Below are 25,461 nucleotides of genomic sequence, written 5' to 3' on the forward strand. Positions count from 1 at the left end.
GCATTATTACAATTTTTTTTCCCAGGTCTCCTGGCTAGAAAGGGTGGGATGGTTGGTTCTGTTGTCGGGGATTTCATAGCGGGCTGTTCCTTCCCGTTGCACGCACTTGGGAGTTAGGGATTTCGGTTTACGTTCGATATACGTCTTTGGGTATGGGCTGCTTTGTTATTACGCTGGAGTTGTCCCTTTCTTTTGTCACTCATCACTACTTGAGAACTCATTTTTTTTGAAGATAAACAGCTGGATTTTGTTCGATACCCAACATGCAAAATCGATGCACCTTGGGACGGCATCGGATTGCCGTTTGCTATATATATATAGTTTTGCTAACAGCTTCAAAAAAAAACATAACTCGTAGATAGCGTGCCAATCAGACACGGAGAAACCCAACCCAACCCAACATTGAACGCCAGAATCTGCCACATTAGGGAAACAGAAAGAGATGCAAATTTAATGGAAAATGCCAATCATGCAAACCACAAGTTCCTTACAGCTGCTTGATAATCTTCTCGATGCTCTCCAGGAGGATATCAGCTGCAGACACGTTAGCATCGGTTCAACATATTTAAACTAGGGTAGAGATGTGACTTACCATGGTGCTGCTGGAAGATCAGCATGGGCCTGAGGCGGACAGCATTCACTCCGCTTCCACCAATGTTAACACCGACACCCTTGGCCTTGCCAAGGAATTCATCACGCTTGGGGGTATCCCAGGCAATGAAGGTTCCCTGGCCCTTGCCACGGAGGTTCTGCAGATGCTCGGGGTACTTCTCAGCAAGGCGCTGGAGACCAGAGTACAGGTAGTCACCCGTCTGAGCGGTGTGCTCGACGAGGTTCAGGCGCTCGATCTCCTCGATGATACCACGGAAGATGAGGGCACGAGCGGGGTCACCCATCCAGGTATTGAACTGACGGTATGGCTTGTTGGGACGCAGGGCGGGGTTACCGTAGTAGTAACCGGCGGTCTGGGCCTTCTTTGAGAAGGTGACCATGTCGGGAGGGGTCTCGAGGTTCCAGTGGTCGTGGGCCCAGAACTTGCCAGTGGCACCAACACCGGTCTGCACCTCATCGACGATGAAAAGAACGTTGTTACGCTTGGTGATCTCGCGCAGGCCACGGAAGAAGGCAGGCGAGGCGTGGTTGTCTCCACCCTCGGACTGGATGGGCTCGACAACGACGGCGGCGACAGGGTTGTGCCATTCCTTGATCAACCGCTCCGTCTCCTGGAGGCAGCGCTGTTCCTCCTGGGCGTTCTCCTGAGCATGCTCCTCAAGCGGGTACTTGAGGGAGGGGAAAGGCGCCTGGGGCCAGTCGAAGGCGGGGATATCGAGCTTGTGGATGGGCTTGCTGCGGGTGGTGGACAGACTGCCAAAGAGACGACCGTGGAAACCAGACTTGAATGACATGATAGACAGCTGGGGAGAGCCTGGAGCCTGGTTCGTCATGGTAGTCTTCAGCTCCTCCTCAGTGAACTCCTTCTCGGGACCTCCACGCTGCAACTGACGGTAGTACATGAAAGCGGCTTTGTAGGCTGTCTCGTTGGCGTCAGATCCGGCCATGGCCGTGAAGACCTGGTCCAGGCCCTTGGGGGCCACCTTGAGGATACCAGTGTTCAGGATATTAGCCCAGTCAGCAGAGGGGAAGTTGCCCAGGGCTGGACGGTTGATCAAAGAGGTAATCATCTCGGGCGATTGAGCAACTTTAGTGAGGTGGGGGTTGTTGTAGCCAACAGGGATCGAAGCAATCTGAGCATAGCTGGCGATCAAGATTAGCGATAAGGCATGGAAGACGGAGACGCTATTAGAGCAGAACTTACACATCCAAGAGGACATTTCCATCCAGATCAGCAATACTAGCACATTGTTAGCCACTGTCGCTGCAAGCTTATGCTACCGCAAAACAAGGAACATACTAGTTACCAATCGACTTGGAATAATCAGTAAGCATGTTCAAGCTTCGCACGTCAAAGACCTTGTCCAGTTCAGCTGTGGCAGCCTTGTTCTTAGGGCCCGGGATGGCGGTGGCCAACTTGGGGGCAGTCGGCTCATCAGCGAAGAAGGGCTTCGCCGCCGCACGAAGGTGCGGGGTGGTGCTGATGGTGCGGGCAGTCGGCACCCGCGTCACCGAACGCAATCTGAGGCTGGAGCGAGCAATAGAGGCCATTATGACGGATGTACTATGAGAAAATGAGGGTGTACAGAGGTGTGGCGATTCTCCCGCTGCGTGGGTTGGGGAGAAGAATACTCCTGGCAGCAGATGTGGGGAGACGGTGATAAGGTAGATAAGAGCTCTATTGCTTTGATCACAGCTCAACCAAGCTCGAGTCACAAGGCAATTGAATCCGCCCGGGGTATATTAGGAAAATTGAGTTGAATACGAAGGAACAAGGAGAATTGCGGCGCCCAACTCGTCTTATATCACCAAGAATTCCAGGTCTTGAGCGGAATGCCGGCGAATTTGGAGCTCTCTGTTGAGCTGCCCCGCGGCCGGGGGGAGCTATCGTCGGCGATTTGGACCAATCAGGATACGATCTGCCACCGCCGTCGGCGATAAAAGCAAAGTAAGGGCATGGAGAGGGAAATGGTCTGGCTAATCATCTCTGGCCAAATAAGTGTCCCAATGAAGAAGGTCTTCGCCGGAATCTATTGCAAATGATGTTAGTCAAAGGTTCTCAACATCAATTGATGTTTGTCATAAATATAGGGAGTGTGTCCATTCCCTCTAGGGTCGAAGTTCTTTAGCTGGAGTCTTCCCCAATTTGATAAGCGATAAGACGTCACGTCACGTTTATCAGTGCGATAAGGACTGGCACGCGCGCGTGATCACAGAAGATCTCATCCGTAATACACAGCTTAAACTTCTCAGTAACAGAACTAGCATTATAACTGTACTCAGTACTAGTAGTAACTACTCGTATCACATATTGCCGGTCTAGTCTCGTGCCAGCGATAAGATCATGTAGATGTTACATGCGTACCAATCTCCTCCGTTGGTGCTGAGCATATGCATTGCTTTCTAAATTATATATATTCAGGACAATCGTTGAATTCTTTCCATGTCACACCTTAGTAGTTAACGAACGGCATCTACTCGCCTTGAAAATAGCCCAACATTATGGATGGAAGGTTAGTAGTACAAGTAGTCGCTAACTCAACATAGCACATGCCGAAACGATCCTGTACTGATTAATATGTTATCATTACTTAAGTAGAATAAATTTGAATCCTATCTGCGAGATATTGATGTAAGCCATATCGAATCCGTCATTTAGTTTCATTTGTCACAGAGAGATTGTATAAGTCAGCATATTGTTAGCAAATTCGGACTCCACCAAAAGCAAACATCGGCGGTTGGCCTAGCCTTGTAGGAGGATATATCCAACAACCCAGCAAAATATTAGTTACTCAATATCTAGAAACACCAATCCACAGCTCGAGTACTAGTAATCATCCTCGGAGGGGTTGAGAAAACAGGCGATTGCGTTAGCCTCAGCCTCGTAGTAGCTGTCGCTCAGATCACTATAGACCTCAAATAACTTGCTATATCCCTCACTCGACGAGTCCTGACGCTCATCAGGTGAGCATTCTAAATGAAGAGAGTCGCCTTCGTCCGATATATTATTGGCCCGTCCTCTTAATCTTCTTCTAGCACTTGAAGATGTATCTGGCAAGGAATCCACTAAATTCGATAAATTGGTTGCTGAGGAACGGGCTGTAGATCTTTTGTTATACTCTCTAAACGTAGGTGGGATAATGGCCTCGTACTAATCATCTATCTTAGCGAGCTCGCCCCATTCCCAATGTCCAACAAACTCTTCTCCTGAAACCACCCAGAGACAGAGATATTCATCTTGATAGTCCTCATAAGACATGCCAAGTGGATCCCGTACCCCGTAGTAACGCATTTCACTAACCATACTGAGAAGGTGTCGGCCTTTGGCCGCTCGGACCCTGGGATTGATAACCGTAAGCATCTGAGAGCCTCTCTTCCATGCCTTTACTTTGGCAAATCTCTGTGCAGCCCCTGGGGATGTAGTGAATGAGATGTACGGGGTTGGTGCCTGGTCGCCATGATGGGCGTGGATGGCTAACGATATTGCCCCGGTCTCGAAAGTATCTAGTAGTTGACTTGAACATCGTGAATACATGCCGATTGTTGATGTCGGCTTGACACCTGAGTGGCAATCCCAGACTCTGAGAAGTGGCTGATCTAGACCCAGGTGAGATGCCTGGTACCACGGATGCATTTCGTCCTCTGTAGGTGCTGGGGCATATTCCAGAGGAATAGGTGCAATATCCTGTGTTAGGATGGATACTTGTGCCATTATGTTTGAAGGATGATGTTCAGTTGCTGTATGGTTTGTTATTTGGTGGTTAGCGTTGTGCTTGTTGTATGCTGCGAGAAAGTTGGGTAGAGACTCCCCATCTGCAACTATAACAGTAAAAACCTTTTTCTGTGACTCATCTCAAGTCAACACATATCATGGTAATCATGACGACTTCTGCTGGTACCTATATTAATAAGGCACCCATGTGTAGTACTGCAACTAGAAGGTGCATATCGATGGTGGCATGTAAACTACTTTCTTTATAACCCTTGTTAGTAAAAGAATAAAGAAAATTTACTACACATGAGATTGACGATAGTACTGCTTTCGTTCCCTCCTGAGGCACACGGCGTGAAGTTGAGCTGGCCCTAGCATGACATTATTGATGGAGGGTCTATGGTAACACAGTAGTGTGACATTATTCAAAACAGGATACTGCCTTTACACGTTAATAGCCACTGCTGCTGATGCCCACTCTATCAGGTGAGTGACTGGTCGACGACAGACAGTTTAGATCCAGGCTGATCTACATTTCGCAGGTTGGAGAAGTTAGTAGTCACAAATGATTACCATTGCAATGCCAGTCTGCATGGAATGATAGTCGAGTATAGCAGTGGCTGTTATTGCCAATATCGGATTGTTGAGTACGAGAGATGTGGACCGGGTGGACTAGCCTGGATCACACCAGAAGTCTAGAACGTAAGTAGACTGGGCCTTGAAGGACCACCGAAGACAATACTCGATTGTAGCCGTCTATGCTGCCTTTTGTCTTGCATGTAACCCTATCGTGGCGAAACCTGAGGATAAGCGGACATATCCGTGGTGCCTACTAGGGATTTGCTTGAAAAGGCTTCAACGAGGGAGTGTTTACTGAGATCAAAGATAGTCTCGAGTCGCCTAAGATATGCTTGGATCATACGGTGATTCATAGCAGCTGAGACAATTAACATATGCACCTAGTACGGGGATCAATGAAAGGAAAGGAGTCTATTGTTCAAATAGGGGATTTCCAATTCGTGTACCTTGGTCACCTCTCGGTCAGACCTTGAAAAAATGAAGATACCTTGTTTAGCCTTCTCATCTGCTCCGCTGACTCACATGCTGTCTTTCCAAATTGGCCAAGACCCGAACATATTGGGTAGATCTCAGTAGCTTGCTCTATTAGGTACTAGTGAGCTGAATGAGACTAAAGGAGAGGATACCTATAGTAGACTCCACAATCTCACATAAGTATCAAGCTACTAGTAAGAAGGAAGATCAATCAACGGTGCAGATGCAGCTGCAGCTGCAGCTGCACCTACGAGTACTAGTAGTAAGCACGGCCTAGTGCTCAGTAGAAGAAATTCCAAGTTAATGAGACATCAGTACATTTGTTAGTAGTACACAAATGTTATGAATAGTAGTGACAAGGATAACATAATCGCGACATTCGATAGTCATATCCCTGACGATAACGATGTATCAAATGTCAGTAACTTCCTACCGTTATGGAGGGTATTAGGCTAATAGGCTTCTTGGCAATCCAGGCCCTACAGAGATCTGCGCAGGGCCCCTTCTAACCTGATACATCTCCGCCCAGCGCTAGTATTCATCATTGGTGCTTCGTATTCCACGGAGATTGCCGGCCGACGGAGGCCGGGCATTCTACGGGGTAGTCTACCACGATTTGCGAAAATCGGCCGAGCTCGCTCTCTAGATTCTGGGCGAGCAGGGATCTATACGACTAGATATGCACGTAATTTATAGTGTATGGACCTGCATCCATCCTTAATCTTTTAGTAATAATACTGACGTGTTAACCAGGAATCATGCCACACTGGCGTCGACATCAACGGGTTTATTTCGGAAGTGTGGGGATGGTGGGGATGGCGGGATTTATTTCACAAGGGCTTTGTGGTGGAGCCTGCCTGTGTGCTTTTGCGTAGGGAGGGTGGAAGTATACAGTGCTCGGGTGTGTTCGTATTCTAGTATTCATTCTCTTTTATTTGGGAATGTCCGATGTGGATCGTATGTATTAATACATGTAGTGTTTAATTGTACAAGAAGTTAATGTACGGCGGGGCGAAATAAGGTATGGGAAACGTGCGGTTTCGTAAAGAGAAATCGAGCTCAGCGATCGTAAAGTAGCAGTCAATGCTTATTGGAACATGATGATGGTAGGAAAAGTAGAAGGAGTGTCATATAGAATGTTTGTCTTTGAACGGTGAGCTGGTTTGCCGGGTAAGAGATGCCGAAGACTTCTCGCTGCCAGGCGATGTGTATACCGCAGTGTTGTACTTGAGATCGAAATCGTGGTTGGGGGTTGTGACACGGGCATGGTTAGCTGGCATACTATGAGTATTATCGGTCGGCTCGCTTGGATTCCGGGATTCGGTCCAAGTTTCCATCTCAACCGTTCGGTAGACCTCAAATCGTTCCAGCTGGCTGTCAGTATGATGATGATGCGATCGGCCCCTGGAGGGTCTGGTAGAATGCCTAGACGGGTTGACCGACGACCATAACTTCTGAGGACGACTTTGACCATACCCAGACGCGTATCTCTGGGTGGACTGGAGTAGCCGTGGCAAGAAAAATGCAACGAGAGGTCTCAATGCGGGTGCAGAGGCACAGATCTGATGAATATTAGAATTGTTTCCCAGAAGGGATTTTGCGAACTTAGACATACCAATCCCAGATTGATCTCTATGGATGCAGCAAGGAACACCGGCCAACCGAACCAAGTCATGTCGTACGAGGCGATCATACTCTTATACACATAGACCGTCCGAACGGTACCGGCAACATTGACCACAATTCCAAGGCTGAAAATGGACATCACAGCAATTCGCTGCCGGGCCGGCAGTTTAAGGTTCCAGATCAAGGGCATTGGGATTACCGTAGATAAAAAGTCGGTAAAGATATTGACGACACTGGCGGCAAATACAACGGCCCCGTCATTTAAACAGTGATGAGGGTATGTTGGCTGAAAGTCCCAGTAGGCATGGATCGGGCTGGCAAATTGACGAAATGTGAGAAGCAAGAAGAGGCAGATAGAGAGAAGGTAAACATACCTGCATTGGAAAATGCATACAAACAAAAAGATGATACACAGCAGTGCCACCAAGACCATTGCCCCGATCAAAACTATATTGTATGTAGTATAGAGACCCTTGCTACCGGCTCCGAGTAGTCGTTTGCAAAACCATAAGAGCGCAAGTTTCGTGATGCTGGATGATAGGGAAAAGAGGATTTGAAAAAGGAGGTTGAATTTTGAGGCAGTTGAAAGCCACTCCAACGGGACGTCCCATATATGTCTGTTGCATCCATATCGTTCAGTGGCCAAGCAAATGACCACGCACATCGCAACCGTAAAGGCCTAGTAACAGGTTAGAGTCAGCTAGTAAGGCCATGGTTCTTTTGTAACATACCAGCGCGACTACGATTAGAATGTCGTCGATACCGGGGCTGCATGTTATCTTGAAGCGAGTATAGAGTCTGAGACAAGTTACGACAAAAGCTATGGCAGCAAAGACGATGGTCACGATAAGGACAGAATCCCCACGGGTGGTAGGGTCAATATAATTGGGTGTTGGCCATGTCGCCAACACATCGGCTGGGGGAAGCTTCATGTTTCGTGGTTAGTCCGGACAAGGGTAAGTCGTTGCTGATGGTAGTTCTTCTTGTCGCTGCACGATGTCGATTTTTGTTATTCAGTCCGATATGGTAATTGCCATTAGCGTCCCGATCGAGTGGTAAGGATCGTATAGGCCATCATTAGGGTGTCAACGTCGTGTCAAGGCTTGTAAAGAGCGAGAGGAGATGGATCGATCGAAGTGGAATACCGACATGAGGAGACTGGCCAGATGATATACTCTCTAATCAGTGCCCCAGAAGCAGGGCACGCCCACTTTTGGATTGAGACCAGCCAGCGTATGACAGCCCAATTCGCGAGAATATCAATCCTTGTCCCTTTGGAACCAGGGACGCCGATCAATAATGTCTTTTTTGAGAACCGGGGGACAGCGCTCGTGGTGAATTGTGGGCTAGCATTTTGGCCTTTTATAGTCCCCCATGACCGACCCAGGTCTGGAGCCACTGCATTCACTGCAGTAGGTTCGAAAGAAGGCACACCATAGGCTTTCGAGGAAGGCCGGACTGCCCCTCCCCTGTGCAGTGTGCTGCCACGCGATGGCAAAAGCAGAAGCAAATCCGAATACTACCGGGGTTTCACGTTCAGAGAAGCATGGTGATAGGCAGATCCGTGACCCATCGTTCACGTTCTGCTCCACCGTGGTTTGTGGCCGATCTAATGATGGACCATTAATGGTCGCAGCAACGTCTGGACCCCTGGCTGGGAGCCACCGAGTCCGAAAAGTTAAAAAGAAATTCCAGTACCTGGGAGAAGTGACATTTTCCGGGCGTAACGTCGCTGATTCGAGGACATTCAGCCGACCGACGCGTCCCCCTGGAAGACAGGGACCAATTAGTGGCCATCGCATCTGCGAGTTCACTGAAGCAATTGCCAAGTCCCGTGGACACGAGGGCTGGCGACCAATCGCATTACATTGCCTTTTCCACGGTCCATGCACTAATAATCTATTATGCCTTCCTCGTATTATAGCATATTACTATCCTAGCCATTGTCATGGGTTTAAGCAGTTAGTCCACTACTTGGTCCACTACTAGTAATACGTAGTTTCAAGTCCGTGTCCTCCCGTGCTATACCCCAATGATCAGTACGGTGGGGCCACTGGAAAGATAGGACTAGATCTTGGTAGCGAAGTCGGGCAGTCAAGCCTCACCTATATTTTCTCGTTTACCTTACGTACTATCGACGGAATGGAACAACCCCGCGCCTGTTTGAGTGGGTTCCCTTTCACTCCAACGTGGCTAAAACCAGTACCGAGGCCTCACACCGTGGCAATAGTACAGTATTTATTATATGTGGAGGGGACTAACACTATTTGGGTAGCAGACCACCTGACTCGAAGCCTAGAGCCCACAAGGTATTCCCAATTCTAAGGGAAAAGACTACAAGACACAAAGCCCGAGGTAAACAAGAACAAGAGAAGAAAAGAACAGCGGTGGAAGGTTCCAACAAGTATCTCCAACGATCTAATACCATGGTCGAGTTTCGACTCAATGGTTTCATGAACTCAAAAGGCAATCGAGTCAAACATTGAAATTGGGCCGGTGTTTTGCATGTGTTTCCTCGGCAAGCCTCAGCTAGTCATTTATTTAGTAGCTTGCTATTTCCTCGGCCCTCATGAGTCATGACACAGCTAACGATCTGTTTTTTTTTTTTTTTTACTTTTTTCAAAAACCCCCCCTTACTATCACTGACCGGCCCCGTTCTTGATATAAGATGTACATCACTGTAATGAGGACTTGGTATCTGATGGTCTCGGCTATCTCATAGACTAAAAGTTGGACCACGTACAACTGTATTCTTAACTGAGGGCCATAACATCTAACTAGAAGGACTATGCCCTACAAGACTGTTCTCCTTTGGCTCGAAAAATGAGGGGAAAAGAGAAAAAAACGAGAACTCGAGCCACACCTGTCAATCCAACTTATCCGCCAGTTCCGCCCTATAGCAACTTTTCAGCATTATACCATCGCATTGCAGAAATGATAAGGTTAAGGTTACGGCTTAAGTAAGTTCAACTCCGTTCAGCCGAACATTGAACCATATCACCTACTAGGTAGATCAACTACTTGTCGAGGAATCTCATATTTGAGTCTGGCCAATGAATTATGACATCACCGTCTCATCCGTACCTGGTGGAAATATTTCGTACTCGCCACTCTTCCTCCAGAGAGGTACCATTGTACCCACTCTGAGCGGTTAATTCGATATCCATGCCCTCAAAAGGGGCTTCTTTTTGGGAGAAGAACCCTTCAGTGTAGATCATGTCAGGTGGATATCTCTCTGGCCGGGTCAATGGTGGGCAGGGTCTATCCCAAGAAGCTCTGGGAGCGTGCCGGCAGATCATAAGTGGACACCAACGAATTTCCCATCATTCAATGGCAATGATTCGAATCAACTGGGACATTCGTCTTTTGGCTTGCGGTTACTATGGCTTGTGGTTACCAATGCTTGTGGTTACTATGGATTGTGGTTGCTAAGGCTTGTGGTTACTATAACCTGAGCTGAGCCAATTTTGCTGCCCCTATTTCTTAGCTGTGGGATAATAACACCGCACTCCACCCCAAATTCCGAGCCACTTGCATAAACAGGGCAAATCTCCCAATAATCCGAGCTCTTTCACTCCAAATCAAATACACAAGTCAAGTACACCAGCACATGAGTAGGGACACTGTCCTTGTTCCATCATGTATGGTTTTGCGAGAAAATCTATATAACTTCATCTAAAAGAAACCTTGCTTCGTCTAGATACCACAAGGAGGGTCCTCTCTTCATGCAAGGGTCTCTCTGTAAAGCAGTATGTGAAGATACATCAAGCACATTCCGATATCATCTGCCGAAGCGATGAGTCGTTTTTGATGAAGCTCAACAAGCTTTGTTCCAACGGAACGGAATATCCCCTGGATGAACTTTTTAACCAATCACCTTCACTTGAGGTCCTATTTTCAAAAACAAGAATACAATTGAAAGCTTGTTGGGTTGTTGAAGTGGATGTTCTAATGCACGTAGCCAGTGTCCCAGGAAAAGAGAATTGATAGCGTTATCGCATCGATGCAGGCTACTGAATGTACACCGGTCAGCGATAGGGAAGTGAGACCGAAAAGCTTCCGTTTCGCAGGCGCGGTGATAGATTGCGATCCCAGTTAGTGTTTACCATAGTTCAATAAGATTAAACCAAACATAATTCAGCCTGCGTAATCCGGTGGACAGGGGTATAAAGGTTATGTTGCTTTCAATGCATATAGGCTAGATCTTCAGTGAACTGCTACTCCACCGGTAGTTCTATCCAGGTCAAATCTTGCAACATCTGTTGCCATACAGTAGCATCCCAATCTTCAACTACCGCTGCAGACTCTGTGGCTCGAGGGGGATATTCGGGTATTGGTTGTGGTAACATATGAGCGTTCTCAGCGTCCTGGGTGTTTGATGTATCTCCTCGAACTTGTACTGATTGGGGCTGTGTCCGACTGCTCTCTAACCATGAGAGCATGGATCCAATCACTGTACGGCAATTATCCCAAACATCGTTTCTTCGTGACATTGCCTCCATTTTCTGCATAGCAGCAAGGCCGAGATTGTGGATATCTTTGTTATAGACTTCGACTGCCTTGCCTCTTGTCGCGGTATCCGAAAGCAAGCTCAGCTTCGATAAAACAAGAAGGCCGTACCAGATGGATGTGTAACTGAACATAGGGAGATTAGGTGTGACCGAAGCCGGCGATGCAAGGAATATCATCACAATATTGAACGCGGAACGCGCAATGGTGAGCCGTTGCTGTTTCTCATACTGGCGATGGACATCTCTTTGTTGCCGAAGAGCATGCCCGAGAACAATGGCAGGAATTGCCTTGAGCTCAAAACGCAGGGACCCTAGTCAAATCAGTAAATGGTGAAACTAATCAGTCTCAGATAGATATACAGGCATTACACTGTGTTTCTTGTACAAGAAGATGCTCGATTTGATTCTCAAGCACGTCCATAGACTGGAACAGCTCGTCCTTGCTCATCGCACGGATAGGGTCTTCGACCTCTAGCTCCGATTGCTGCCCAAGCGACTGGATTTTCATTAATGCTTTTAGAGACTGGTCAGTGGGATACCCCGTCCCTTGCCTTAAGCTATCAGCACAATACTCGACCTAGTCTGTATGTTTCATGGTCAGCTGTCGCCGGAATATTGAGGCTCTTATTCTGTTAGTTAATATCACTGTACTGTAATTTAGAAGCTCTCACTTGGAACATAGATAACAGCCCTAAGAAGGCACGCTGCCCATCAGAAGTCAGATATAGTACTTGTCCTTTGTGTAACTCCTCCGTCCCTTTTCCATTATAAGAGATACACTGCATTTTGAAGTTGTTGTATCTGTCAAGTCCCAAATCAACAACGATGGCCATAGCCATCTGGAGAAGCATGTACACCTGGGTATGATAGATACGCCAAGGATCGTGATACCATGCGATATGAACCAGTAACCCCCGAAGTGTATCCATGTCCCTCTCCATATTCATTACTATGCGGGTAGAGACAACGGTTCGAGCTTCAGATTCCAATTTCTGCTGTAGAGTGGGCTTGTGCTCGAGGCAAGCTGTTATTATACACAAGAGAAGGAATGGAGACTGCTTGCGCAATTCAACAAAGTTCACTTCAGGTAAAATAACGAATGGAAACAGGGGAATCAAGTCAGTACGGAACTTCAAGAGAAGTTCTTCACCCTGAGTAATATTGAGAAGTCCCCGGGTAATAAAATCGTTAAACGGTTCAGGTACAGGGCTTGGCTGTAACGAAGTACTACTGATGGTAGAAGGGGATGGCGTTTCTGTTGTAGGTGGCAGTCCCACCCTCGAGCCCTAGTTGAAACAGTTGAGATAGTCTTCTGGTAGGGAAGGGGACGCATCAGTTTGAAATAGGATACCTTTTCAGTATATAATTGAGCAGCAAGTGTATCGATCTGATGCTGGATGATATCGACGCGGCTATTTCTGGAGAAAGAGAGAATGTTACCCGACAGCCTACCCCAACACAGGTGTATATGATCATTGGGCTAACCTGATGCTTGTATTCCTACGCGAGCCGTCTGGAAAAGCACAGTGTCGGTCGAGTCTCGCACATCGTTGACACCGTCCATTCTCAACCGGAACACATTTCACTTTCAACTGAATGCATCGTACACATGCATGCCGCCTCGAGGGAGCTTTAGGTTGCATTGCTCTTTGTATTGGGAGATAGCTCTGATTCCAGGGTGATGAGTGGCACTGTGGTAGAAGCCGGTGGCAGAGGCCAACGCGGCGCGCGGCGCGGAGTCGGAGTCGGCCTCGGCCTACTATGCCAACAGACTACCTAATTTAGTAAACTGTTAGGAGACCAGGGACAGTATAAAACCTGCGGTAACATTTCGAATAACTTCATTGTCATAGACAACTAACACAATGGTTTGAAATCTTGGTCAACCTTGTTGATAATGTCCTCAAGTCCTGACGCGATGTCCAGAGCACAGCCGGTCGGCTCTGTGAAGCTCTATAGCATCTTGGCCGGAATTATAATAGCCACTTTCCTGATATCATTGGATGTCTCTATTATTGCTACTGTGAGTTCATTGAAAGTCTCTCGGTTCTATTACTTGATTTTTTTATGGAACTAAAAGTTACCTCTCAAAGGCCATTCCTTCAATATCAACCCACTTCCATGCTACAACAGATATCGGCTGGTATGGAGCTACCTATCCGCTCACGATGTGCGCTCTTCAACCTATCAGTGGCAAGCTCTCGTCATTACTGTCGCTGCGATGGACATACCTCGGGTTCTACGGCATATTCCTTCTAGGATCTCTGATTTGTGGTGTAGCAAACAGTTCCGAAATGTTCATAATCGGAAGAGCAGTCGCTGGTGCTGGAGGCTCTGGGGTAGTGTCGGGTGGTCTCTCAGTTATTGCATTGATAACAACCCCTCAGCAGCGTCCACTGTTCACTGGGCTGATAACCTCTCTTTATACCCTGGGAACTGTTGTCGCCCCAATTATCGGAGGCGCTTTGGCTGAATATACTTGGAGGTGGTGCTTTCTAATCAATCTTCCAGCAGGAGCAGTGACTGTGGTGACGTTGCTTTTATTTTTCCATCCACCTCAAAATACTAGGGCCCAACGTGTGTCCTTCCTAAAACAGCTCGATTTGATCGGATGTGCTCTCTTTATACCCTCTATCATTATGGTGATGTTGGCCTTACAGTGGGGAGGTGGCGAATATCCCTGGGACTCAGCGACAGTGATCGGACTCTTTATCGGCTTTGCAGTGATGATAACAATCTTTATCTTCTGGGAATATTACATGGGGGATCAAGCTATGGTCCCAATCGTACTTCTGCGGGGCAGATCGACAATGCTTAGTATTGTATTTGCCTTTTTGTTTTTGGGGTCATTTGTCATTCCGGTCTACTATCTACCGGAATGGTTTCAACTTGTTAAGTCTGCAAGCCCTATTCGCAGTGGAGTTATGCTTCTGCCTTCGGTTTGTACTCAGGTTTTTGGATCCCTTGTCTCTGGAATACTAGGTAAGGACAGGATATATTCTCATCATTTCACAAAAATTTATACTGACGCTGTATTGCTATAGCCAAACACCTCAGATATTATAATCCGTGGCTCTTCATTGGTTCTACCTTTCTCTGTATTGCGAACGGGCTTTACACAACTTTTACTGTATCCTCAACGTCCGCATCGTGGATTGGTTATCAGATCTTCCAGGGCCTGGGTTGTGGATTTGCAGCCCAGATTCCTTTACTTACAGTTCAGCTTGTATTGAAGGACAGACCTAACTATGTTCCAGTCGGGATAGCGACTGTTCTCTTTACGCAATACTTTGGAAGTGCGGTGATGCAAAGTATAGGAGGCGCTATCTTTCAGAACGAATTGAAAAGACAGCTACGAGATCAGGCATTGTTGGATTATAAGCAGATCGAGATGCTTCTTAATACTGGAACTCTGCGGGTACGGGAAGTTGCTGTACAAGCATTTCCGGACCGTTTAGCCGATATTATTATTGCATATAATAAAGCTATCACAACTATCTTTGTGAGTTAATCTTCTAATCTTGTCACCTCCGTGTTAAGCTGGCGATGCTGACTCTACTAGTATCTTCCAATAGCTGGTAGCGCTCTGGCATTTATTCTATCCGGCGGAATTCCATGGGTCAATACTCGCCCAACACAGGAAGATAACAATATACATTGCACAGAGCAAACTGATAAGCTTCAGTCAGACAAGCAGGCCACTGTGTGAGGAATCAACGTTGCTGCCCATGGTTCACTGGGGATGCCACTCCAAGCAGAAACATACTTTGTATCTAAGACCGTCTGGAACCTGGATTGGCGCCTGGACTAAACCTTAGATTGCATGGCTGCAGCTGCTTCAGACCAATCTCATTTTGCTTGTCGTCAACCTGTAATGCTCCTTGGTATATAGGTAAGCACAACCCTTCTTCGGTGAGGCCCTAATACAGAAAAAACTTTCCAAGATGTCAACATAAATAGTATTCGGAATAAACTAGTAATTCTATGGCCAAAGATATTAATGCATGAGCGTCTGAATTCCTGGATAACTAGAGCAAACTAGGCGACTAAATACGAATCACTGAGCATTTTGGCCACGTACATCAATAGCCAAAATAAGAAAAATTGTCATATAGATAGAATCATAGAATCGGTAAAAAATTGTATGACGTTAACGTATTCGGAAAGCGAGCGTTCCACGTAACCGAGCATTCCAACCCTCTCGAATTCCACGCATCGCATATTTTGAATCTATTCAAAACACCAAAAATCTGTATTTCTATAGAAAATTCAAGTAGCCTGACAATTGGAATATTGAGTAATTCTATACCCTAGGATATTATATCCAGAGCACCTTGATAGAGCGCCTACACGCTGACTTTCTACTACAGATACTATATCTGCCGGGGTAGTAGATATAACTTTTATTAGTAGAATTTCTGCTCTGCATAAGCTCCTGAGCTTCCTGGACTGAAGCACCTACTTCTATAGTAATCTGTCTAGTAGAGAACTTTTTTTTCTTTTTAAGCATTCTTTCATACGCGGCATATAGTTCTCTGCTTTTCTACTTTATAATAATAGCTTTATTTAGAAACTCGTTTATAGTCTTTGAAAAGCTATTTTATTACTATCTTAGTAGACGAGTCAGGGCTCTTTTTACAAGCTCTAGGCAGCTTCTTTAGTATAATCTCCTGCTTTTGTAGTTACTTTAGAGTATAAGATACTTTAGACATTAAATTAGTAGATCTACTACTGTATCCACGTTGACGTCTGGATTTCCGTGTTTGTATACCGATTGAGCCTTCTACATTTACTATACCTTTCACGTCGTGGACTCCTTAGGTTGCTATTCGTAGGTACGCTATTCCGTAGAATAGTACATAATATAGTAATACTTCCCAGAATTAAGTACTACTAGGAGCATCAGACATCTTAGGGCGGAATAACTAGTCGATGAGGTAAATCAAGATCAGCATGAATATTTTCCTATGTAGGCCAGGTGGCTTTTGGAGGCCACTCGAGAATGAGTGGGTGGAGGAGGGTATAGAGACTGCGACTATACATGACGCCAAGACCACCGAGGTATGTACATATTCATACTGCAGAGTGGTTCGCCAAATCTTGAGGTGACTCTGACTCCTACGCAATAAATTTGAAGCAGATCCTATATTATAAGGTGATTCTCGTACAATCCCATCACCACACGAACCTCATATCTCAACCTTATGAAAGACCTCTCTGATTCGAATAAGAACTGAACCAATCGTAGTACGCTTGAAAGTCGCACGACGATATCCCTCCGAGCAAACAATACGTCGTCCCGTGGTAGGAATGCTTTCGTAGTTTGCAACCAGACGTATCAGATACCGTCCTGTACAAGAGAGGTACTAGTACTTCTTCCATAATTCAGGATCTTGTCGTGGCCAAAATAAAAGAGAATTAACAAACTGATCCTGACCTCATATTCTCCATTTTTTTCAAGTCAAACATCCAGCAAAATAGCACTTTATAAATAAACTAACAGAGAGGTTTCTCTCGTTAAAGAATTACACTAGATGGGGAATCAGCTGGGATGCTCCACCAATTCGGCTTGTTGACTGGATGCACCGTAACAGGACCAGGGGTTGAAAACATACCTTTGGGCTTACCTTCCCTTCATCTACACCAGTTATCCGTTTACATGAGAGCAACAGGTCCAGCGTATTGATTTGAGCATTGGCGGTCAAATGTGAGCTTTATATATAGTTATTAAGTCTGATTCCTATTATATATTCAACCAATATATTAACGGCCAGCCCAACCAATATTGATCTTGCTAACCTCAGTATTGAAGCACTACCAGGCCTAAACAAGAATATTACCAATGAACTACATTTAAATCACTCTTTAAACTGGCTAACTAGCAGCTGATAGAATCTATATGTCCATCGCAGGCACTTATTGTACTCGGGGTATATAAGCGCAATGTTCTAAAAGATACATCCACAGTTTTTGATTTATGAATGCGAAGCCAGCTTCAGTGACACCTCGCAGTTAAAGATGGTATATGTGTGTATGCGAGAGATCAAGCAGAGCTTCGAATCATAACAGTATTCTCAATGTGATTCGGCTTCGCTTTTCTCCGCCGAGGGCCCAACGCCTTTAGCAAAAGAAAATTGACTTCTCTTACTCCGGGCTAAACTTTTCTACTTGGATTGCATGGCCAAGGTCAACCTTACCCTTCTGAACGAGCTGCGTACATGAAATGCTGGCTACTGATTTTTTGTTGCACAAAGCTAACCAGTATGTCATCTTCGCCATCATCTCTCTGCCGATTACTTTACCAACGGAGGTTGTTTTGTATGCCTCCAGGTGGGTGACAAGCTGATTTCCCCCGCAAGATGGCTTAGCAAGCCCCACCCTGATACTGGAAACTGTATCTGCTGGTCCTGCTGATGTATCCGCTAGCACTTCTAACATCCTCGAGATGACGGATTGTCTACCTTCAATTCATGAGAACCTTTATGACGCCGTGATTTTCATTCAGCTGTGGCCAATCTACCATCGGTTAGGTGGGTGGGGTATAAGTACTGCTGTGCACAGCCCTTTCCTAGTGTCGGGTGATAGAACCTATCATCGGGGGCATATCGGCAGATATTGTGGTACTCTACGGTGAGAGGCTATGCGGGAACAGATCGACAACGAGCTAAGCAGCCCTCGTATGTGAAACTGATGCCGGCTCTTCTTGTCAGCCCTTTTTTACGTTCCCTTCAGCTGGCCATCTCAATTAAACCCCCGCAATTTATGCCAGCGCTTGACTTTATGGCCATGTAATGATTCACGAAAACCAGCGATTATCACCATTTAACAAACTCGACGCATCCCGCCCTTTCACTCTTCGACCAAAGAACATACTCAGCTATCAAACCTTTTGGCATAATCAAGAGGGTGAAATATATTTATCAAGCGAGACACTAACAGCAAAGAGGCCTCAGATCTCGCTAATCTTTGATTTCACTCTGTACAGATTAAGATACGGGACAACAGTAGCACAATACAATGAGTAAATCTCTCCTAAGAAGCCGGGATAAAGAGTAGCTTGGGGGCCAATACAAAGCTCTATAGGGTCAAGGAGCACATTGCCAACCTTGGTGGTGAAGTAATCGATGATGAGGAACCAGAGGCCGATGACGATCTTCCCCCGTTCCATGCACCCGAATACCTATATTTTGCACCGATATATCTAACACCTAATTAGTATGCGGTGGGATGATGAGGGCGACGAATATGAACTCGTGGATCGTGAGATCTGTGACGGTTTTACGTCTGAGTGAAAGGATGAAGAGAAGGAGAGACTCAAGAAAGCTGCTTGGGGTGATAATTACCACAATCAGTCGATCGAGCGCTCCTGGTGACAGTGGCTTAACTAAGCTACCATCCTGCATGTTAACTAACTGAAATACTGTATTCAATGAGGAGTTCTCGAAGTGGGGCAGCATCTGCCAAATCAGCGGATTCACACCGGCGTATTTCCATTGTACGGAGTACATAATGGAGTAGTATAGAGTAGAATCCCTGCAGATACTCCAGTGTGATGCTACTGTATACTTTATCTCTTTCAAACGCGGAGAGCTTCTATCATCCTAGGTAAAATTTCCAAGTATGGTTTGCGACAAAATAGACATAGGTTGGGTTGAGTTTGTGCGGTTATTCTGCCAGGAAGGCAGACGGCCATCTATTTTTCTAACGATATGTATATTCTTCTCTGTTTACTGCAGCAGTATCTGCTTATCCTGGTACCCACATAGTTACAGAGAGCTAGATAGATAATTACCCTTTATTTACACTTCGGTGGTAAAGTTATCTTGCTTGACTTGTCCAGATTCAGGATATACAAGTTCTGGATTACAAGGAGACTATTCTCTGCACCGAGTGATCTGGATATCCATCTATCAACACAATTTAAAATCGCTCGATGCTAGGTAAAAAAGTATCCCTCAGCTAGACTATTCGGGGAAGAAAATTCGCTGGAAAGCTTCCGTAGAGAAACAGTTCGCGGGTAGGCAATAAAAGTTGGGAGAGTAGCAACTTGTAAGACATCCACCTAACTTTAAGTCTATTCTAAGTTACCCGAAGCCACTAGCCCCTTATTCAAATCCTGCTGTGTGTCATCAAACTGGCTTTTCGTTTCCATGTCAGTCGATAGTAACACGATAAGAAGGTACTTTAGATCCCCATGTGATATGATTTTATTCGACTTCTGCCAATAGTTACAGTATATTCCTTGTAAGCGTTGCAAAGTGAATGAGTGAATTCTTCGCAGTCCCATCGTTTTGGAGTGACTCGGGAACTTCTCAACCACCCGCAGTGGAGCCGACCACTAGGTGTCTCCATCGGCCCAATGAGCCGAGTGCTGACTCGTCTGACATCGAGCTATGCTATTTTGAGCACCTAGTTCTCTCCGACTCGGATGAAACTACCGGTCGATAAATATACATAGATCGTACTGTGTATTGGCATTCTACAGCATCTTACATTTCGCGCGAGAGCATAGATGGCCTGAATTCGAATAGTTGAGAACCCATGTCGCCTTAAAACATCTCACGATATCTAATCGTTAAGAAGCAGTTGTTCAGTCAGATGTCATGTGATTTCTAGAAAGTTTGACACGCACGAGGTGGGACAGTCAAGGGAGTGGACGGGCGACTACTACTACTACTACTACTAGTAGGTAGGTAATATACTGGCCTTTTTTAGTAGTTCTTTACCAGAGCACTGGTAGTCTTTCCTCGGGGAAGAATGCAGAGGAAAAAGCCGAATAAACTCTATACGAGTCTATTCCCTCTCTCTTTTTCTTTCTCTTTTTTTTTCTTTTAAGGATGCGTTATTCAAAAATCTCACCCTACCAGAGGAGAGCTGAGCCGTGTTTCAAGTGAAGGCCAAAATGTATGGAGATTTAAATTTGACTTTGCCGCCTCCGACGGTCCAGAATACTCCAAAGGAAAGGGACACAGCGAATGAATGGAGCGTCTGGTCAAGAGCGGATACTCCCGTGCGACGTTTCGGGGCGTGGCGCAGTTCAGGCCGTTGCGAACAAAGTGAAACAGGAGGCCTGGACCCAAGCCATGTCCCCGTTCCATTGGATGTCATATCTCCCGGTTCTGCACGTCAAAGATCCACTCTTTACACGTCCGTCCATCAAAGACATGAGAAGTTATTCATGGACTTACGCACTACACCCTCCATGGGACTAGTCCTTCCCAAGGGCTAATCCTTTTTTCACACCCATTTTCTTTATTCTTAGATTCTTAGCACTGACGCTGTCTGTGAGTCGGAAAAATTATTCTCTTGGTGTTCCCCCCGGGGCTCTCGAGAATCGGGACCCCCGTCTGCGCCCACTTAAGGTTAATGGCCTGAAGGCATTTACTGTAGATATAACCCCGGCGGACCCATTCATTTAGTTCGATCTCGTTTCTTCTCCATCTTTTTGTCCATCGCTTATTTCTTAGTTCCCTCCTTTTTCTAGTTTTAGTCTGGCAATTTCATTTATTATCCTTTGCAAAAGGGTCTAATCACCCGCTTTCACATCCATTCGTTTCTTTCTCCTTTCCTTTGTTGGTGTCTCTATAGCGCTTACACCCATACCCTCGTTGGCCCCGTACTCCTGATCCATTTGCACACTCCCAAACTCTCCATGGAGGGACACAGCTCACCACCCGCTGCCGACGTGCCGGCACAAGCTGGAGAGGGTCCTGCTCCAGTTCAAGCCGACATTCGTTCTCATGCCGTTCATCATGACCAAGGAGCCGTCCCGGAACGAGAGTCATCACCAGGTCGCCGTATAACCCCACGCCCGACCTTTCTAGACAACCTTGCCAATACTCGAGATTCCCAGTTTATGCTTGACAGACGGAACTCCAGCGAACTGGATCGGTATTTCGTATGTGATTGAGCTTTTATCATCTATGAGATATGAACAATGTCCTAACTAAGTTCCACATCCAGCATGGCCCCCGTGACTTGGACAAGCATTCGAAATGGCCCACCTTTCTCCGAATGCATGGCAGTGTGCTGCCCAAGATGATCCTTCCGTTATGTTTTGTTGCGGCATGGGCTACTCTGATTACACTCATCTCGAAATTTGTACATCCTCGTTAGTATCACTGGGAAGTTCATGAAGGAATACGTTCGGCTGATCAACGGTTAGTGGGGATCAACAACATTCTGCTCACAGTTACGGGTTTCGTCGTTGGTTTGGCACTATCTTTCCGGAGTTCCACGGCCTACGAAAGGTAAGCAAGCTACTACCGAATTTTATGCTTCTGAGAAAGTTCTAACTGACTCATATAGATGGGCCGACGGACGCAAATACTGGTCACTGCTGATCCAGACCTCGCGCAATCTTGCTCGCACTATCTGGGTCAACACTAGCGAGCGAGAGGGAGAGTTAGGAAAGGAGGACCTTCTGCAAAAGCTGTACGTTGGAGGCAATCCCAAACGACCCCAGATGTATATCATCTTTTCTAACCAATATTAGAACCGCAATGAACCTCATCCTGGCCTTCGCTGTTGCGCTTAAACACAAGCTCCGTTTCGAGCCGGATATCGCCTATGAAGATCTTGCGGGCCTGGCCGGCTACCTTGACACCTTCGCCAAAGATGCACATGACCGCCAGCGCCTTCAGCCTCAGCGGAAGTCACTCTGGAAGTCGACAGGTGAATACCTGGGCGTGTCCTTTGCCGAGTCGAATCCCAGGAAGCTCATCAAGCGATCCACGAAGCCACTGGGCCATCTTCCTTTGGAGATTCTCAACCATTTGTCGGCTTATATCGACAGATGTATCACAAACGAGACTCTCACCATCAGCTTGCATCAAGCACAAGCCAGTATGTCCCACTCGCGTCTTTGCCATGCTATAGTGAAATTAAGTACTAACATAAGTTCTAGTCAACGGCCTGGCTGCCTTGAATGAAGTCGTCACGGGAACTGAGCGCGTGCTCGACACCCCTCTCCCGACAGCATACAGCATCGCCATCGCCCAAATCGCCTGGCTCTACGTCATGTCTCTACCCTTCCAACTCTACAACTCCCTCACATGGGTGACAATCCCAGGATCAATCAGTAAATAATCCATACCCTAACCCCTTAAAGAGAATCCGTGGAGACTAACTAGCAAATGCAGTCGCCGCATACATCATCCTCGGTCTCGCCACTATCGGCAGCGAAATCGAGAACCCCTTCGGTCAGGACGTCAACGATCTTCCTCTGGACACCTACTGCCGACAGATTGCTTTGGAACTGGATATCATCACTGCTGCCCCACCGCCTCGTGTCGAGGATTTCACCTCCCGCGACGAGAACTTGGTGCTGTATCCGCTCAGCATGGACGGCTATAATGAGTGGAAGGACCGGAGCGTCGAGGAGATCAGAGCTGCGCTTAGAACGAAGGCGATCGCCAACACCCCTTCGTCTGCATTGGGGTCGGATGAGTCGACTGTTGTTGGAAGCATGGACAGTAAACAATCAGTTTAGACGAAGATGCGTCAAAAGCTGGAACTTGGACTTGAAAAAGAGAAAACCCCAAAAATACGGAATTGTTCTTTGAAAAGTTGATATCAACGCGGGCATTGGGTCTCTATTTGGAGCATGCGCGTTTCGGTGTTTCTGTTGCTTAAGGACAGGGAGTACTCCACTCGTTACTGCTATATTACATTCATGTCATTCGTTGTGAATATGTTGCTTTGGGAAATTTGCTACTTGGTGCGCAGATGTACATGTTGGATTTATATATTAGACTGTTGATATTAAAAGGATTGGATTGTTTGGGCTTGGGCAAACGGCTCTCTTTCTTGCAGTACGACTCATAGATCTTCCTATAAGATCTACTGTAAGAGTGCACCCGAAATCACGAGGGTGCGACTGACACCCGAGCTTCATTTGTTGCAGCTTGCCATACTACCTCGAAATATAGCTGGTGCTCCACGCTTGGTCACTACTAAAACCATCCTTCAGCCATCTGGGTCTCATGATAATCCTCCGATTGTTCCCGGACCCGGGACGGGATATTAGTTCTCCACAACATCGCATTGCACGGTGAAGTTCATTTATAGGGACTGTTCATCGTCCCGACTTCTCGTGGTACAGCGTGGGAGTGTTGTATACGTTCGCATAACCATGTCGTAGGAGGATGACCGACCCCGAGAAACTGGCCTAGTCCACGCTATTTTTGTTTCTCCGATATAAACCGAGAGATCACTAAGATGCACAATTCCCCAACATCACAGATCATGGAGCGAACAGATCTTCCCCGGACCCCTGAGTCAAAGCTCCCAGATAATTTCCCTTAGCACAGACCCTCCACGCCACACTACCCACCGAGCTACCACCAGTGCCTCCACCGATCCAGGAGCTCACCGCTGCGACGACAGAAGGGGCATCTTGGCGCGGGACACGCACCCAGATGAATTTATCCGTGGGCTTCGGTTGTGGAGCTTCAGGGAAGATTTTAAGGATATCGATTGAGATAGCTGTGCCTGACAGGCCAAGAAATTGCGACAGCGCAGAGTTGATGTATGTTCGAGCTGTGAGCGGGTCGAGAGGCTGAGATTGGACGGCGGTCGATGTGCCTGGTTGGTGGATTCTATAGCATACAGACGTTGTGTATTAGTAGGGTTCACTGCTTGCATGTGAACAGTCATGAAACACATACAGCTGTAGTTTGAGATAGGTCCATGGCGGATTGCGCGCAGTGAAGTGGATCTCTTGGGACGGAGCTGCTTCAGACGCGACACGATCATCGGGGGCTTTTCGTTTAGAGGACGTGGGTTCTGAGTTGTTGGAAGACATTCTGACTTTCGGGTTTCTTTGTTGCTGATTCGGTTTTTCTCATAGAATGGCGGGCTACTTAAGCACAAATATTTGCGGATGGTGTTTAAAGCAAATAAAAAGATCGGCTGTTAACAAAAAAGAAAGTTCGGGGAATTCCCGTGATGTCACGCCGGTGTCCCACAGTTATCGTGCGAGATCACCAGGATCAGGCCGATGATCTTCTTATTTCTTGATCACCGCTTCCTCCAAACTTTGACGCACTTGCTGTATAAATTTCTCTTCACCTTCGCTCCCAATCTCTAGATCAGAAACACAAAGTGTCTTGTCGCGCGATTTTAGACCGCGAATGACGTCTACCGTGGATTTGGGGACGTTGAGGATCTGGTTATCGTGAGATAATTAGGTTGATATCTTCTGAGAATAAATTTTTATTTATTCATAGGAATGAAAAGAGCGAAGAGCAGTACCTGGGCAAACACTCGTGATACAGCCGCGTTGGCTTCGCCGTCTCGTGGGACTGCAGCCACGCAAACGTCCACTTTCTCGGGGCCAACGGCTATGATGCCTTCCCGATTTGCAGACGCGTTGGGCTTGACGTTGCAAGAGATTTGTAGATTGTACTTGTTCGAAATTTGGTTGGGGTTACGGCGTTTCGTGGCCGTATTCTGGATGAGACGGAATAGTTGAGACGATGAGTTCGACATTGGTAGGGTCTGAATTAGGATTGAAATCTAATTTTAAGAGAATTTCAGTTGAAGAGATGGTTTGCTTGTAGTCAATTGGTGTAATGTTGTGCCAGTAGTTGTTAACGTGTGGATGTGGGGAAAGCCAACGGTTTGTTTACTTTATTTATACTACTACATAACAGCAGTTTATTCCTTTGTTTCTCCAAAATTTCAGTCTTACTTCCGCTCTTTCCTTCCGTCTTCTTTTGTTTTTCTTTTTCCATTTTATCTTCAATACAGACGAAATTTCACCCATGAAACGAGAGAGAGAGCAGTAACCAAAAGCCCAATTGTGTTCGCAACTGAAGGAGCCTACTACTGGAACTCCGACTGGATACCCAATATAACACGACATCACTAAAACCTTGATTGCAATGATTAAATTATACAGCACAGGTAAAGGCTAGTAGAGAAAAAGACCAGATGGGAAAATGT

At 46.4% G+C, this 25,461-nt stretch overlaps 8 protein-coding genes across 8 annotated transcripts; 2 read left to right on the forward strand and 6 right to left on the reverse strand.

The window, feature by feature from the left end:
• Nucleotides 1–487: 487 nt before the first annotated feature.
• On the reverse strand, nt 488–2,163 carry gatA (4-aminobutyrate transaminase gatA; the record flags this gene model as incomplete). The annotated part of the gene is made up of 4 exons (XM_022528243.1): nt 488–534; nt 593–1,755; nt 1,817–1,852; nt 1,913–2,163. 4 exons carry the CDS (start codon nt 2,161–2,163, stop codon nt 488–490), a joined length of 1,497 nt encoding a protein of 498 aa, XP_022394051.1.
• Nucleotides 2,164–3,644: 1,481 nt separating this feature from the next.
• Nucleotides 3,645–4,324, reverse strand: ABOM_001114 (uncharacterized protein; the record flags this gene model as incomplete). Its single annotated transcript, XM_022528244.1, has 2 exons — nt 3,645–3,711; nt 3,765–4,324. The coding sequence occupies 2 exons, from the start codon at nt 4,322–4,324 to the stop codon at nt 3,645–3,647; spliced, it is 627 nt and encodes a 208-aa protein (XP_022394055.1).
• Nucleotides 4,325–6,504: 2,180 nt separating this feature from the next.
• Nucleotides 6,505–7,935, reverse strand: ABOM_001115 (uncharacterized protein; the record flags this gene model as incomplete). Its single annotated transcript, XM_022528245.1, has 4 exons — nt 6,505–6,939; nt 6,993–7,317; nt 7,378–7,682; nt 7,735–7,935. 4 exons carry the CDS (start codon nt 7,933–7,935, stop codon nt 6,505–6,507), a joined length of 1,266 nt encoding a protein of 421 aa, XP_022393908.1.
• A 3,285-nt stretch (nt 7,936–11,220) lies between these two features.
• On the reverse strand, nt 11,221–13,157 carry ABOM_001116 (uncharacterized protein; the record flags this gene model as incomplete). The annotated part of the gene is made up of 5 exons (XM_022528246.1): nt 11,221–11,825; nt 11,884–12,010; nt 12,186–12,800; nt 12,866–12,932; nt 13,000–13,157. The coding sequence occupies 5 exons, from the start codon at nt 13,155–13,157 to the stop codon at nt 11,221–11,223; spliced, it is 1,572 nt and encodes a 523-aa protein (XP_022393916.1).
• A 254-nt stretch (nt 13,158–13,411) lies between these two features.
• ABOM_001117 (putative MFS multidrug transporter) lies at nt 13,412–15,223 on the forward strand (the record flags this gene model as incomplete). Its single annotated transcript, XM_022528247.1, has 4 exons — nt 13,412–13,552; nt 13,608–14,496; nt 14,559–15,016; nt 15,077–15,223. 4 exons carry the CDS (start codon nt 13,412–13,414, stop codon nt 15,221–15,223), a joined length of 1,635 nt encoding a protein of 544 aa, XP_022394054.1.
• A 5,943-nt stretch (nt 15,224–21,166) lies between these two features.
• ABOM_001118 (UPF0187 domain membrane protein) lies at nt 21,167–23,005 on the forward strand (the record flags this gene model as incomplete). The annotated part of the gene is made up of 7 exons (XM_022528248.1): nt 21,167–21,412; nt 21,478–21,625; nt 21,680–21,764; nt 21,823–21,948; nt 22,010–22,359; nt 22,421–22,594; nt 22,656–23,005. 7 exons carry the CDS (start codon nt 21,167–21,169, stop codon nt 23,003–23,005), a joined length of 1,479 nt encoding a protein of 492 aa, XP_022394057.1.
• Nucleotides 23,006–23,758: 753 nt separating this feature from the next.
• On the reverse strand, nt 23,759–24,319 carry ABOM_001119 (uncharacterized protein; the record flags this gene model as incomplete). Its single annotated transcript, XM_022528249.1, has 2 exons — nt 23,759–24,113; nt 24,183–24,319. The coding sequence occupies 2 exons, from the start codon at nt 24,317–24,319 to the stop codon at nt 23,759–23,761; spliced, it is 492 nt and encodes a 163-aa protein (XP_022394059.1).
• Nucleotides 24,320–24,523: 204 nt separating this feature from the next.
• On the reverse strand, nt 24,524–25,005 carry ABOM_001120 (DUF167 domain-containing protein; the record flags this gene model as incomplete). The annotated part of the gene is made up of 2 exons (XM_022528250.1): nt 24,524–24,682; nt 24,769–25,005. The coding sequence occupies 2 exons, from the start codon at nt 25,003–25,005 to the stop codon at nt 24,524–24,526; spliced, it is 396 nt and encodes a 131-aa protein (XP_022393972.1).
• Nucleotides 25,006–25,461: the final 456 nt, after the last annotated feature.

This window comes from Aspergillus bombycis, assembly GCF_001792695.1.
Source record: "Aspergillus bombycis strain NRRL26010 chromosome Unknown contig00004, whole genome shotgun sequence".
NCBI lineage: Eukaryota > Fungi > Ascomycota > Eurotiomycetes > Eurotiales > Aspergillaceae > Aspergillus > Aspergillus bombycis.